Source organism: Magallana gigas, chromosome 3 (assembly GCF_963853765.1).
Source record: "Magallana gigas chromosome 3, xbMagGiga1.1, whole genome shotgun sequence".
Classification (NCBI taxonomy): Eukaryota; Metazoa; Mollusca; class Bivalvia; order Ostreida; family Ostreidae; genus Magallana; species Magallana gigas.
Genome location: NC_088855.1, coordinates 45,170,275 through 45,186,151, shown reverse-complemented (window position 1 = coordinate 45,186,151; position 15,877 = coordinate 45,170,275). Strand labels below are relative to the sequence as shown.

The following is a 15,877-nucleotide window of genomic DNA, read 5'->3' as shown; positions in this document are numbered from 1 at the left end:
CATAACAAATTATACGTTAGTTTTGAAATAAATGAGACAATAAATGAGGCTATCTAATTGGCTCCCTAATAAGAGTCGTTATAACAGTTTTAAAGATTGCATGTTGTGAAGAATTACTTTCTAAAAGGCTTTTACTCTTAAATGATTTACAAATAAAATTTTCATTTAAAAGTTATATAACATCATATGTTATTAGGTACATGTAACATATATCGACATTTTAAAGGGTTAAACAGTTGTAAAACGCCAGGTTGAATTAGTTTGCTTCAATAATGCTAAGCAAAATTTTGATCGTTTTTAAGGTATGTAAAAAAATAATCTAAGCCCCTATAGGTTCCTAAGTTTATGGACTGGCCCTTTATCTTAATTTAATTAAAAAGGTCTTGGCATTTGCAACTTTTTTGTTTCTTACAGTTTTTGCAAATTGTAGCTTAATCTTGAGATAAATGAGACAACATGTTTTAGGGGCCAGCCAATAATAACTCCCTAATTGGGCTCGCTACAACATTTTTGAGGATGGCATGTTGTTAAGAATTATATTCTAAACTACTTAAACTCTTAAATGATTTACACAATATTTTTTCGTTTATAAGTTATGTTTCAATAAATGTTTACGATTCTGGCCCCTTAAGATCCCTTACTAGGTAACATATAATTTTTGACATTTTAAAGGATTAAACAGTTGTAGTAATTAAGGTTGGACAATTTTGCTTCAATAGTGCTAAAAAAAATCTTAAAGGGACTTCGACACGATTTGAGATCAAAAATTTTATTTTTATTTTTTATGTATAAAATGGTTAACTGGTGCATTTTAAATGACTGACCAAAATATTGAATGTTAAAGTCAAGTTACAAGAGAGATACAGAGGTAAGAATTGGTTGTTATGTAAACAAAGCTCGAGTCTTATAGTTGTTTACAAAATGTATTGAAGAGAATTACCATTTCGTAGACAAAATGACATGTAAAAAAACAATTTAAGCTAATTCAATACTATTATCAACAAAAGAAAGGTACATTTGATTGAAACTTACACCAATACAACACGTCGAGCTTTGTTTACAAAACAAAGAATTATCTCTCGCTTATAACTTGATATATGACTTTCAAATTTTGACATTGCATTATAAACTTCTATATTTATCAGTATAAACATTGAAAATGGAAAAATAAAATTTGAAAATTTTAAGTTAAGTCCTGTCCAAGTCCCTTTAAGTGTTTTTAGATATGAAGGAACTACTTTTAGCCCCTGTAGATCCATCATTTAAGGGGTTAGCCCCTAAACCTTGATATCATTACAAAGGTCTCATGCTTTTGCACAACGTTTATTCTTTATGTTTTCATAGATTATTTCATACAAAATAAGACGCTTTGTGTCTTTGACATACAAAAAGTAATTCTTTTTAAACTTTAACCTATCGTCTATCAATCCTGAAATTTTCACACTGATATCATGTATAGTTTTTGAAAACTCTCTGCACGAAAATGGTCCTAAAAAATAAGAAAATCGACGATAAATCGAAAATTTTTAAATATCATATAAAATTCAGATGATGACCAGAAACAGTACGAAAACAATAAGGTCTTCCGTTGGAAACAGATGATTTTAATAACAAGATGAGGAAGAAGATGAAACAGCTCGAAATCAATAAGGTCGTTGAAAACAGTTTAACACACAATAACATGCAATATCCGTTATTTAAACATTTATTCACAAGAAGATAAACCTGTGATAAAGAAGGTCTGAATGACAGAATAACCGTGTTGTGTCATTAAACAAATATTAAAGTTATTGCATAATGTATTTCAATAGCATGGATCATTTTACCTACGGTTGAAAGATTTCTACAAAGTTACTTGGGAGCTCGATTTGATACATATCTTGTGAGCTACAATTTAAATTTTTGAATTATATATTAGAACACTGTTCGTTATCGCAACATTTCTTCGAATAACAACCGTCAACCCAGTTTAATTTAACCTCAGGAAATTCCAATGGTTGCATTCTATTCTTAGAGTAAGTGTCTTTTCTTAAGTTTTAATATCCTATTAAGACTTGCCTTAAGTTTTAATATCCTATAAAGTTTTTTAATTTAAAAAAAAATCTAACATTAATTCTTAAGCATTTTTGTTTTATGTTAAATAATAACATGAGATTTGTTGTTGTTGTTTTTATCAAAACCCAATGTGAACAAAGTCATTTATAATTCTAATATTTCAACAACAAATAAGCATAAAATTATCCAATGAAATGTTTTGGTTAAGAATAAGCACGACGTAAGTTAAGAAGAATGAAATGTTGTCTATCAGAAGGATTGAAAACCGGATGAAAATATTTTATTTGCGTCGTACTTTATCATGTCTCCATATGTACGAGTATGTATAGGTATTGATTGCCAAGTCTTTTAAAACATCATGGAAATACGTCAACAAAAATCTACGTACTAAACAAGTTATTGAAATATTAAAAACCAATCCTATTTCTTAAAGGACCAAGAAAGAAATATACCGTATAAATATCCATCTTGCGCAGAAGAAGGTAAACACAAAGGAATAGAGTAAAATGTGTTTCTAAAAACAATTTTAGCAAAGCATTTAGTCGGAGCAGATTTGTTTGAAGATTTTTTAAGAAGTAAAAAGATCCGCGTTGTTCATAGGAATTTAAATTATTCAGTTGATTTATGGAGACTGATTTGGGGTTTGTTTTTTTTTTCTACAGAAAAACTACAATAGCAAAACTTTTTTTAACCATATGTCATTTAACCCAATTCTAATTTAAGAAGTTTTAAGAAAATCGGCGACATGATTCTTTTTAGGGACCATCTCACACTGGTATAATTGAGTAGTAAGCTCCAGTTTTAATGAAAGATAACCTGTTCTGTTTAATTTGAGATACCTGTATGTGCTCCTTAAATTGAATTCCAAAAAAATTTAATTTTCTCAAATCTACGTCGTAAAAAAGATGTTTTTAAACCAATAGCCATGGACTTTGAAAAAGCACATACAGCTATTTCAAATTACAGAGAAAAGGTTATCTATACTCTAAAACTGGAGCTTACTACTCAATTGAACCAGTAAGTATATTACTTAAAAATTATATAGATAAAGATGACAATTTATAATGATGAAAATAAGTATTTCGATATGCAACTAACATCATGGAATAAGTCTCTTTATATTTATAAATACATAAACCCATTTAAAATGGCAAAAATGCGATTGTCCACAAACTTTTCGGACAGCCCTCGTGTATATTTCATACGTTTAAAAGGTTTTTAATTTTATATACTCGATCTTCTCGTTAATAATTTAACATTTATTTGTTCGTAATAAATCAATAAATTGTATCAATCTAATACTTTTTTAACATTTTACATGCAAACGTTATTATCTCATTTTGCTATTGTGAAATGTAAATATTTTGAAAATTTTAGAAATTTGTTTTGAATGAATGATCTGGATTTTGTCCATTTTACCTTCAGGAATATGTCAACCGAGTTTCGGGTAACTTACAGTGACATTTTGGCAGCAGAAAACAGAATTTCCTCCTATATACACGAAACTCCAGTCTTTACAAGTTCAACTCTCAACAGAGCTATTGGGCGCAAAGTGTTTTTCAAAGCCGAAAGTTTTCAGAAAACGGGATCTTTCAAAGCTAGGGGTGCCCTAAATGCGGTAATTCTTCACGTTAAAGGATTCATCATCTATATTCATTTTCATCAAACCAACAAAAAGGAGAGAAAATAAGACAACCAATAAGTTAAAATGATTTTTATTTCATTAACTTACATACATGTATCATCCTATTTTAAATTCAAGATTGATTTTTTATAAAGGTACTGAAGCAGAAGGCTAAAAACCCGAACCTACATGGAGTTGTGAGTTCTTCGGATTATCATGACGTTTGATATACAGATCTAGATTATTTTAATACAAAAAAATCGTTTATTTCTCATTTTGTTTAACATATTGATATGAAAATATAAAAGCTTTTATTTTTGTATATAACACAAATATTTCTAATTTGATTTTTAAAAAGATTACCCATAGCAGTGGAAACCATGGACAGGCGTTAGCATGGGCCTCGACACTGACTGACCTGGATTGTACAGTAGTGGTCACCAAGAACACTCCCAAATCCAAATGTCAAGCCATCACATCTTATGGGGCCAATATTGTTTACTGTGAGCCGACATACGCGGATAGGTCAGTTTATCTTGGTCTCCATCAATATGTGATCTAGCCAGGAAGTAACTTATTCATACAAACGCTTTGAGTGAGGCATCTAAAGGGGCGTGGTCACAATTTTGATAAAAACATGTTTTTTTCGATTTTAATATTTACAATGCTTCAGTAAGGCATTTTTAATAGACAACCAAAATTTGAGTGTCATTCGTCGAGTTATGTGAGTTACGGAGTTTAATATTCTTGTTATGTAAACAAAGCGTTTGTTTAATGTTAAGGTAAAAAATTCCAGTTTTAGACCTAAATGAATGTGTTAAACGTTAGGAACTGCTTATTTATGCTTAAAATGAATTAAAAGATAGACAAGTGAGCTTGAAAAAGATTTTTACTGGTATATTGAACCTATGAAAACAAAAACAGGGCACGAGCTCTGTATCTTGCTTTTAACTATGAGTGACTCTCAAATTATATTTGATCATTGGAAATGCAATTCTTAGCATTGTAAATAATAAAAACAGAAAAATAGAATTTGACCAAAATCGTGACTATGTCCTATTAAGATCAAGATGTAGTAAACGATTCCAGAGCCAAATTGGCTCAAAAACATCTTTAACTATTTAAAGGCTATGTTCAACATAAAAATTCGTTACATATATTCACGGACATATTTGGCGATAATTGTCACAAATTATGTAACATGCTTAGTTGGGATCCTTTTTTTGCATGCGTAGTCTCGTCAACAAATGTATTCTATTACTTCTTACAGAATAAAGACATGTGATCGAATTTCCCGAGAAAAGAATATCCCTTACATTTCCTCCTCTGATGATTATGACATAATGGCCGGGCAGGTATTTATGAACTTCTAAATGATTTCGTGGAAGTATATGGTAGTGAACTGTCATTTTGCATTTAAAAAAAATGTTATTGGAACCGAGGCATCTTCGCTAGCCACGGGTCTTCGGTCCACTCTACTCCCCATAAACCCTTGGCAGATCTCATTACAAAAACTCGGAGACAAGCTCCTTTATATAATTGCTGCAGCTGCGAGTAGCTGGTCCCATCGCAGCGCTGGTAAATATAAACTTTAAAAGAAAACATTATCTTTGGTAAAACATTCGGTGCTTTTAACAAGTTGAGACACAAGTTCTCGAGTACAGTGCCTCCTCAACGATGGCCTAACCAGATCGATTTGAAAACCGATATATTTTGCTGGGATTGAGCAGAGTTCTACTTTGTCAAAGTTCGCGTGATAGCATGAGAAGTAAACATGGTGAATGTAGAAGTTGGCTATCCAGTTAGTATATACGGTGTTGTTCATGGTTATTGCTTTTAAAGGTTCAATGTGCTCTGTTTTAAATTAATTTCTTTGGTCCGCAATATTCACGAAGACGAGACCTGATATTATGGCATAAAACCTTTCATATATATCGGCGATTTTTTCGTTCCCGGTACAGGTCCTTACAAAACACTATGAATAAAACATTCATGAGAAGTAAACATGGCGAATGTAGAAGTTGCCTATCCCGTTAGTATATACGTTCCTGCTTATGGTTATTGCTTTTAAAGGTTCAATGAGTTCTGTTTTAATTTAATTTCTTAGGTCTGCAATATTCACGACGTCGAGACCTGGTTTTATGGCATGAAAGCTTTCATATATATATATATATATATATATATATATATATATATATATATATATATATATATATATATATATATATCGGCGACTTTTTCAATCCCGATACAGGTCCTTACAAAACACTGAATAAAACATTCCGTGCTTTCCCTAGGTTATAACTTAATTCGTGTTTAAGAGCATCGTTAATTATGTTCCGATATTCGGTAGTCAACATGTTTTCAAGTTTTACAGTATAATGCCATGATGTGTATATAACCGTTGTCTTATTCGATTAAAATGTAAATATGCAAAGGGCGCAAGTTGCTCGCTAGATAGAGCCACCACATCACCGAGTTTTCGTAATGAAATCTGCCAAGGGTTTATGAAGAGCGAAGTGGACCGAAAAGTCTTGACTATCAAAGATGTGACCGAGGTAAAGAGGTTACAAAATTTTGCTTTTTCCCTCTTAAAGGGGCATGGTCACGATTTGGGTCAAAATTAATTTTTTCGTTTTCAATGTTTACAATGCTACAGTAAGGTATTTCAAATAACAAATAAGCAAAGTGTCATTGTCAGACGTCGAAATATAAGGGAGCTACAGTTTTATGTTTTGTAAACAAAGCTCATGTTAACAAATAGAAAAATTAGCTAGAATAAGAACATTTACTGGTATTACCAGAGTCTTGTTTACTTTACAAGGAATTGTGAGCTCTCTATCTTTCTTCTTTCTCTTCGACTGACACCACATGTTTTTTTATCATAAGAAATGCATTAGTAAAACATTGTAAACATTTAAAGTATACAGAAGTATAGAAATATTTGACATGCCAAGAAGTAGATTTCATATATCTTGTAGGGAACAATAGCAACTGAATTTTTGAACCAAGTTCCGCAATTGGATGCCATCTTTGTTCCTGTGAGCGGTGGAGGAATGGCAGCAGGAATAGCAGTAGCAGCTAAAGCCATCAAACCAGATATCAAGGGTAAACGTGAAGAATCAATTACCATAAGTTAAGAAAACATAATACATTGCTGGACCCTTATTCAGTATCATAGTAAAATAATTATAAGAATCTTATTTAGATCAAACAATATTTTACTCAAGTATTAAAGGTAAAGAATTTAAGAGTCAAGTTTATGTATTGAAGGTATATTACTCAAAATACCCTGTACTGCTTATTAGAATTATAAGTGCATGCAAACTACGGAGAAGAAATAAGTAATATATGAAAAGAAAGATAAACAAGATACTTAGTAAGTTACTAAACTTCAGCTTTAAAATATATAAAAGAAAACCAAATTCCACATGAAAATGCACTATATTTTAACAAGGAAGAAAGAGTGACAATACAAAAATATCTTTTTTTAAATATTCTTACTAGAGATGACAACTGTAAAGCAATGACTCAGTGAAAAGGATGGTAATCGGTTGCACAAAGTTAGCTTAGTATATTTAGTTGTCTGTTTGCGTATTCTGACGCTATTTTATTTTAAGATTAAATTTCGTTCATTTATTCATAATATCTTATAACACTGTAATTTTTATTTGTAGAAAGGCATAGCCCCAAAAGTGATAGAAGGAAAATTGTTTAATTCCTATTTTCATGTCTATTTAAATATTTTAAAATATTTTATATAGATTTAAGGATAAACAGAATATTTATAACACGAGTGATGATACTCGTTTTAAAAAGGGAAAGAAAGGATCAATAATCAATAGGTTTGTGAACTAGTATTTTGTTTATATTAACTGATGAATTTATGGAAAAATGTTGCAAGTAACTGATTGACAAGCATGAATTTAAATAGATGTTTTAAATGGTATAAATATGTGATCCTTTTATTATAGCCCCTTTCTCGTCCGTTAGCCATGAAATAAAAAATGCTACTTTCTGGTATATTCATACCTAAAATGGCCGGTTTCCATTTCTGAAAACATTTCAGCATACATTCCAAGTTGAAATTTAATCTTGTGGTTTGCCTTTGTAGGAATACAGGTGTAATAAATTGAAATTTTATATACTGCACGTAGCTAATATCTATTCAAAAAGCGCATCTGCCATGTTTTTCACCAGACTAATTTCAAACTGTAAAATTATCTTTATCTCCCTCCCAAATACGGACTCTCTCTCTCTCTCTCTCTCTCTCTCTCTCTCTCTCTCTCTCTCTGAGACCAACGGAATACGATAAAATGAACAATTCTGCATATAAATTGCTGCAACAAAAATAATTCACAGATTGAGTGCCTTTTGAAAACTGCAGCGGTTTGGTGATAATAACCATTTTATTTGGTATTGTTAGTGTTCATCGTGGAACCGGAAGGAAAGATGTGCGAAAATTGTCTCAGAACAGGTAAAATAGAGGTCGTAGTTTGATTCAAATTTTATCAACAGTTGTTCCTTCACAAGTTGATTTGTTTGACTGAAAACAACATAGTGTTACTATTTTACTATTGATAGTGATACTACGATTATGTTAAGTTAATATATATAAACATCGTAATTTTAAATATGCAGGAAAACGTCTCTGGCCTGAGACACCACAGTTCTTGGACACGATAGCTGACGGGCTGATTATACAACAATTGGGTAAACGGACATGGCCGATCATCCTTGAACTTGTAGAGAAAGATGTTTTTACTGTGGTATGACTCGAAATAAAACGCTAGCCCTTACAACTTTGTACATATTTAGCTCTTTGTCAAACTCGTTTGAATGATAATATCTTTACCTATCAGTACTTCCTGATAACAATCAAGTTTAATATTTTAGAATGACGAGGAAATTATAAAAGCCATGAAATTCGTATTTGAAAGAATGAAGGTAAGAAGCTGTCTAGAAATCTTTACAGATTTACAGTACTTTTTAAGCAAAACAAAAATTATCTTTGAAGAACAATTTGGCAACATTTACAAGTATTGCAAAACAAATTTTTGACAGTTGGTGATTGAGCCGGCGGCCGGGACAGGGGTAGCCGTCTTATTGTCAGAGAAATTTGCTTCCATGGATTCCAACCTGAGAAATGTGGGAGTAATTCTGTCTGGAGGCAATGTTGATATTAACCATCTACCTTGGTATAACAGAGCTTGTTGATATTTCGGAAATTCGATTCATCTTCATAGCTTATAAATTATAAAACTTGCGCAATTTTGTGTCTTATTCAAATAGAAACGGGGAAATGTTATGTAATTTTTCCGCAAAGCAGAGATATGCAAAATCCATTACATTTTTATGTACAGTTACTATAGATCAGGGTCTTATTGATCAAAGCTGCAATTTAATGAATTTTGCCAAGTTGTCTTGTAGTGATAAAACGGACATGCTTTTAAATTAAATCGTGAAGCATTAAAATGCCAGGTTTAAAGTATCCATGAAATGAATTAAGTATTATGTTGCTCTTTAGAACTTGATATATTTTAAGGTAACTTTAATTTTCTTTTAAATTTCACAAATAGAGTGCCAAACAAAGCTGTTTTTAAATATTTTTTAAACCATTCAAGACCAATTTTTATTTTGATCAGGGGCTCAAACTGTTTTGATGAAAACCCCTCAAATTAATTATTTAGGCGTTTAAATCCTCAAATTTCTTTAAAGAGACTGAGTCTTATTATTTCTACCCTAGATATTTTTACAAAACTTGCATGTAATTTTACTTCAATGATTTTTTTTCAGATAATTTTTTTTATTTACAACCCCGATTTCCTAGGGGGCCATTTTTGCCATTTGTATTTTTGCCCTAGGAATTCCTTTTTCTTTCAATTATATATCCTGAAAACTATTGTAACATGTCATCAAATAATGAAATTTAAAATAAATGTTTACCTCGTGGTTTGGTCAAGGGATAATATCAAAATTTCCTTAACAACAACAAAAATAATGGCATATAGCGGTATATATCGGCATATAAAAATCATATTTTACGGTATATCACTTTTAAAATTATAAAATGTTTCATTAATAATGATCTGTCAATAAATTCTCATTTTCAAAATTCATCGACGCTTCGAATAAATGAGTGAATCTTAATTTTTTTCTTCAACTTGATGCATAGTTTACAATACCGGTTAACGATGTAAGTAAGTGCCATGTAAGTAAGTGCCATTTTAGCATTTTACCCTATTAAAGTAACAAAATCACAACTTATGAACGAGTAAAGGTTATATATAATGCTCATTTTGTATAAAACACATAACCAAAAAAACAAAAATCATAATTTTAAGCCTACGGCTGCATGAAAATAAAAAGATGAGAAAAGTTATGCGCACTCGAACTGTACTCGACCTCGTTAAAACTTTGATTTACGTGGGACAGCCTTCAACTATTATCATATGTTTGTAAGAAATATGACATCATTTTCCTTTGTACAAGATATTGTATTTTATGGATATCACACCTTATTTACAATTTTGTTTTGGCCATATGGCATTTTGATACACGCATAATTCTGTTTGAGGGGGGAAAGTACAGGTAATTGTTACTCGTTTTGGAGAGGCAAGTTATTGTTAAATGGATTGTCATGGCCAAGCTTTTGATTTTTTAAGTCGGACCTTATATACATGTAGGAATGTTTTTGTTTTTATTTATAATTTGTTTACAATTAATTTAAAGAAGGTGGATCAATACACACTTTAAAAGCCTAAGAAAGCTGTTTGCTGAAGCACTAATAGTAACCCACTCCAAACATTAATGATTGCAATATATTGACAATAAAATATATATTGATATCTATGTTTTCTTTGTCTTATTTTCAAAGCTTTAATTTCAGTGATATATTCTTTGAATTAAAATAAAGTTTTACATGTAGAATGAAATTAAAATTTCAAAAATTTCCGAATCTGTTTCACTGATACAAGCCATGTAGAACCTTCTGAACAAAATTCTAACAAATGACGTTATAGCAGCAGAACTCCCAGCATTTTGATGATATGATTCGTATCTGCAATGAAAACTTGTACCAGTAACATGCCATGATTCTCTCTCTCTCTCTCTCTCTCTCTCTCTCTCTCTCTCTCTCTCTCTCTCTCTCTCTCTCTCTCTCTCTCAATACCAAAATATTGTTCAAAATTGTTTTACCCAGATCAAGATTTTCCCATTGTGGAAGCAGATATCACACTGAAACTGTGTGGTCGATATAAAATTAGCAATTTACATCAGCTTTAAAATCCAGTTGATATTTTAGGATTTGAATCAAGTTTATTAAACCATGACTAAATATCTTATAACTCAATAATATGCTTTACGGTGCGACGGTGGACAGCAGAAACCACATATACATGTACGTAAAAACCTGGCCAACCCTAAAACAGCTCTTTGAGATAATCTTATACGCGAAATATGAAAACGATAAATTGTTTGTCGGTATTAGTTTTCATTTCCTCACCTGTTTCATAAAAGTTGCTAAATATAAAAGTCCAGGGTTGGAAATTCACTAAAAATAGCAGCCAGCCACAGGGCTGGCTACTTTTAAAAGTTACCAGCCCTGCCGAAAATCTGCCAGCCCTGATAAAAACGTTCACTTTTATGAATGAACTACACACAAAGCGTAATATGTAAATCGTCACCTTTTACACAGTATTTGAAACTACATCTAAGCATAACCCAAAGAATGCTTATTATTAAGGTTTACATGCGTACAAAATAAAACTATTCATCTACTTGTTTATAGTTACAAACTTTTTTTTGGTAGGCAGCTAACAATGTCATTATCATGAACTTTCACAACAATTTCGACAATAAATAGATCCAAAACATTGAAAGGTAATAAAAAAACAACAGTTTTTGTTTAAGGGATTTTCCGCCGATGACCAGGGCTGTATTTTTTTATGTGATGAAAAACAACATGTAAAATGCCTGAGTTTCCCACTTTTGTAAAAATACGAGGTCACTTGATTTTTTATGCCCACTGTTTCGACAGGGGATGGAAATGCTCGTACTTTAATTTAAAACATGTGTAGTTTTGTTGTAAACAAACTTTCATGCCTTTGTCAGTTTGTGGATGGCTCTGTGTTTGTTACTAAATTGTTTTTGTTTTAAAAGTTGTAACGAGGGGTTTCCAAAGAAGTTTGTTTAAAATCAATCACCCACATCTAAATTTGCGTAATTTTGGTAAGAATAAATAGTAAAATTAATAGTGGTCACTATGGTGTTCCGATGGGGCCACTTCGACCTTCGCACTTTCGCCTTTAGGTCGAAGATGCGAGAGTGCGAAGTTGCGAAGGCGAAAGTGCGAGAGTGCGACGGCGAAGGAGCGAAAGTGCGAAGATGCGACGGCGAAGCGCGAAGATGCGAAGGCGAAAGTGCGAAGGTGCGAAGGCGAAGGAGCGATACTACTATCGCTCCCTCGCCTTCGCAACTTCGCACTCTCGCCTTCGCACTTTCGCACTTTCGCCTTCGCCTTTTTTTATAGCATTCAGAAAGTCTCGGTCTATTACATAGAATTTGATGCAGGCACCGTACTCGCCAAGGTTTTCCGATTAATCCATGATATCATTGGTACGCATGCGCTTAGCCATTGTGCTTACTATGAATGTTTATAAATATTTTAATGTGTATATGTGACATTTATGTTTACCAGTGCTGGCTATGCCTAATCGTTATATACTCCATATAAAATGTAAGGTCCGCCATAATGTATACATACATGTATGTACTTCCAGAATCCTGTCACTTACCAGCTGTCTGTTTACCGTAGATCAAACACAGTAACATTCTAATTTCATTATGCGACACTCCTTGCTGATGTATGGATATAGAGGTGGAGAGGGGGTCCGCCCCCCCCCCCCCCCCGGAAAATTCAATACTAATAACTTCACACATGCAGTAAAGGGGGAGAGGGTCCGGATCTCATCCGCCCGGAAAATTTAATTTTATTAATTAATATAATAAAATCTCCAAAATATGTCTCAGAACCCTCCCCCATCCCCGACAAATATAATTATTTATCCACCCCACCCCCTAGAAAAAGTTATGGATCTGCGCAGGCTGTTGAAAATAAATTCTAAAAAGTTCATCGTCTGCCTCAGATGTCCTTTTATACAGCTAAAATTGTCTTTATACGATAAAGAGCTCCACAATTATAAAAAGGCGAAGGCGAAAGTGCGAAGATGCGAAGGCGAGAGTGCGATAGTAGTATCGCTTCTTCGCCTTCGCAACTTCGCACTCTCGCCGTCGCAACTTCGCGCTTCGCCGTCGCATCTTCGCACTTTCGCTCCTTCGCCGTCGCACTCTCGCACTTTCGCCGTCGCAACTTCGCACTCTCGCACCTCGACCTAAAGGCGAAAGTGCGAAGGTCGAAGTGGCCCCATCGGAACACCATAGGTCACCCCGACATGGTTTACAATACAGCTTCCCATGTGTTTCGCCACTTGTCAGCCATTCAAATTCTACTTTCCATCCCGGAACTATTGGTCGGCGTGTTTTGTTTTTGTCGTACACTGGTTTTTTTTCTCGTATATACACATCCTGCGTCAATCAAGTAACGCTTTTTGGGAGTGACAACCTCAGAAACTTGCGCATCATCTAACAAGTTGCTTCACTTTGTAATATTGCCGAACAAAATTGTATTGCGAACGCTGGTTGGCTATAACAATCATTCAGACCAATGCGCGAATAGATTACAATTTCTAGATTTTACCTAATTCTCAACGATACCTAACAACCTGACGGCGTCTGTACTTTTTGTGAATGAGGTAATTAACTGTCGGTTTAAAAATAGAAACTGGATATTAAAATCCAGTTTCCGGGCTGTCGTTTAAAGTTTTGCCCCCGCCCGCCTTAAAAACAGGCCGCCTCGGGCGGTCGGGCGGGCTATTATTTCCAACTCTGATAAAAGAAACACTTCAGTGCGGTTTTAGTTTTGATGAAAAGAACTTTCCAGAACGGGGTGACCCTCTACAGTTTGACTGATTAACATCACCGCGGAAAGTGTATGGCGAGTTGACCATCGCGCAGATACTTTGAATCTGACAACTTTGGTTTAAAACTAGACTTTGACCCGTGCGTGCACGGGTTGACATTGCATATGATATCGGACATTTACGAAATAGATACATCAACACACCGTATTGTTTACATTTACATAACCAAGCTTTAAGCCTACAATAATGCTATTAATTTCACCACACTCTGCTTAGTTAGAATAATCTAACTGTGTCTCGGGACAGGCCATCTCCACAGTTAAAATGCCTCCCATATACCCGTAATGTAGCCAAAAAATTTACAGAATCGCTCCGAAACGATTTTGGAGAAAATTTATGAAGCTGCATTGAATATAACAGTTGAATTATTCATAACAAACCATTTTGAGGCTGTAAATATCTTTCATCTAAAAATTTGATTCATATTAATGAAGATTTCAACACTTTTTCGCCAACGTTTTTTACTTGCTTCGAATATTTACACACCATGTTGACATTCGAACTCTCGGGATTTTTCAAATTAGTTACCCTACGTATTTCCTTTGATGAACAGAATATATGAAAAATTTTCAATGAAAATTTACATGCATTTGTAATATCGTTTCTGAGTTTATCCATGCAAATGTAGTATTGTGGAAACATAAATTACAGAGCCTCCCGTGATTTAGTGTGAATGTAATGTGCATGCGCAAGATTGTAAGAAAGGTGATTTCCGGATTTTTAAAAGGAATTTTCGTTGATTATTAATTAGCGAAGCTTTATTGAGATAAAATAAAAACAAACTGGTAATCTTCAAATACCGATGATGTTTAAAATGTATAAGGCAAAAGACAGTACTCTTCCGATTTCTCGGTATTAAAGCCCAAAATTCGAGTCTCTTATTTTAATATTATAGTAATATAGATAAGCAAATAAATATGCATAACCTAGCGTATTTTAATTTCATACATTTTTATACCGCGACAGATTGGTAGTAAACCTTAGACAAATGAACAGATCATTAGTTTCTACGTCTTTATGGATAAAAGATGTATACATACATGAAACGGAGAAGTTTAATAGGGGGTCTTTTATCTGAAATTCTTATTTGGGACAGTAATAAAAATTGTATTGAAAATTGAGCTAAAGAACAGAAATTAGAGAGAGATGCACTAAATACCCAGTCACTGGCTTGAATAAAATCTAATTTTAAAAAGTATATTTTTTAGACAACTGCAACATACAGAATTAATGCCATAAACATGTATTTTTTGCAGAAAGTAAGTAAAAAATTGGACAAAGTATATGCAAAAATGAAAAAAAATATATGGTTTAACATATTAACCGCGGGGTATCATCCAGTTTCTTAGAATTATAATTTCAGATCAATTTCTTAAAGTAACTTAAAATTGGACACCATTTTACCCCCTCCAGAAAAAATAAACTAAAAGGAATACATTTATTCAAATTCACGCCAACTTGGTCAAAAACTTATTACCGCCAAATATTGTACACGCCAAATATGATACAGTTGTTGTTCGGTTTTGCATACACGTGATTTTTACTCTTTCCAGCGTTCATATTGTTGCTGCAATTCTAAAAAAAAACCCTTTTTTAGATATCCCCTATTCTAAAAAAAACTTTTTTTTAGATATCCCCCTATTTGATCATTGTGACAGTAAATCATGGAATGAGCATGTGTACAATGCTCCTCTTATTTAAGCGATGAAAGATTTAAAACGAAAACAAAAACTTATTAGCCAAGGGATGAAATAGCAAGTACTCATTACAAGTAACAGCCAGTACAGATGCTTGATCCACCTACATGCAGTTGCAGATTGAGAGTTGATTTTTATTAATTAAAGGTGTAATGTGCCGCTTTGGTTAAATCGGTTGTGAGCTTAGATAAAGGACCGATAGAGAGTGGGAGAGGATCGCATAATAATTTTAACGATGAGTTTCAAGCGAAACTTCCACCTGATTTGACAGTTTTGACAAAATCAAAGATGGCGGCGATGTGCATCTTGTATATTATCAGGTAGATGGTATATGTCTTTTATTATGAGAAAAATATATCATGTCAGGTTTCTGTGATTATCAGTTATCTTAGACTGAAAATCTCGGTCAGACCAAGACAGAGGTACGTGATTTTGCAAACTAATGCATTTTCACAGTTTAG

General features: G+C 33.1%; 1 protein-coding gene across 4 annotated transcripts; it reads left to right on the top strand.

Annotated features, from left to right (window-relative positions):
- Positions 1 to 1,836: 1,836 nt before the first annotated feature.
- On the top strand, positions 1,837 to 10,527 carry LOC105327847 (serine racemase). Of its 4 annotated transcripts, none has more exons than XM_011428496.4 (10): positions 1,837 to 2,015; positions 3,481 to 3,673; positions 3,835 to 3,876; positions 4,038 to 4,204; positions 4,950 to 5,034; positions 6,661 to 6,787; positions 8,106 to 8,156; positions 8,321 to 8,448; positions 8,576 to 8,626; positions 8,744 to 10,527. In XM_011428496.4, exons 2-10 carry the CDS (start codon positions 3,485 to 3,487, stop codon positions 8,894 to 8,896), a joined length of 993 nt encoding a protein of 330 aa, XP_011426798.3. In that variant the 5' UTR covers positions 1,837 to 2,015; positions 3,481 to 3,484; the 3' UTR covers positions 8,897 to 10,527. The 4 variants fall into 4 exon arrangements, with proteins under 4 accessions (XP_011426798.3, XP_065936062.1, XP_065936061.1 ...); XM_066079990.1 differs by lacking the exon at positions 1,837 to 2,015 and adding an exon at positions 2,518 to 2,537; XM_066079989.1 differs by lacking the exon at positions 1,837 to 2,015 and adding an exon at positions 2,548 to 2,696.
- The last annotated feature ends 5,350 nt before the right edge of the window (positions 10,528 to 15,877 follow it).

Coding starts and splice junctions, on each gene's coding strand:
- LOC105327847 (XM_011428497.4), top strand. CDS start 2,981: ATGGACTTTGAAAAAGCACATACAGCTATTTCAAATTACAGAGAAAAG. Junction 5,035..6,660: donor ATGACATAATGGCCGGGCAG/GTATTTATGAAC, acceptor TATATCTTGTAG/GGAACAATAGCAACTGAATT. Junction 8,157..8,320: donor CGAAAATTGTCTCAGAACAG/GTAAAATAGAGG, acceptor TTAAATATGCAG/GAAAACGTCTCTGGCCTGAG.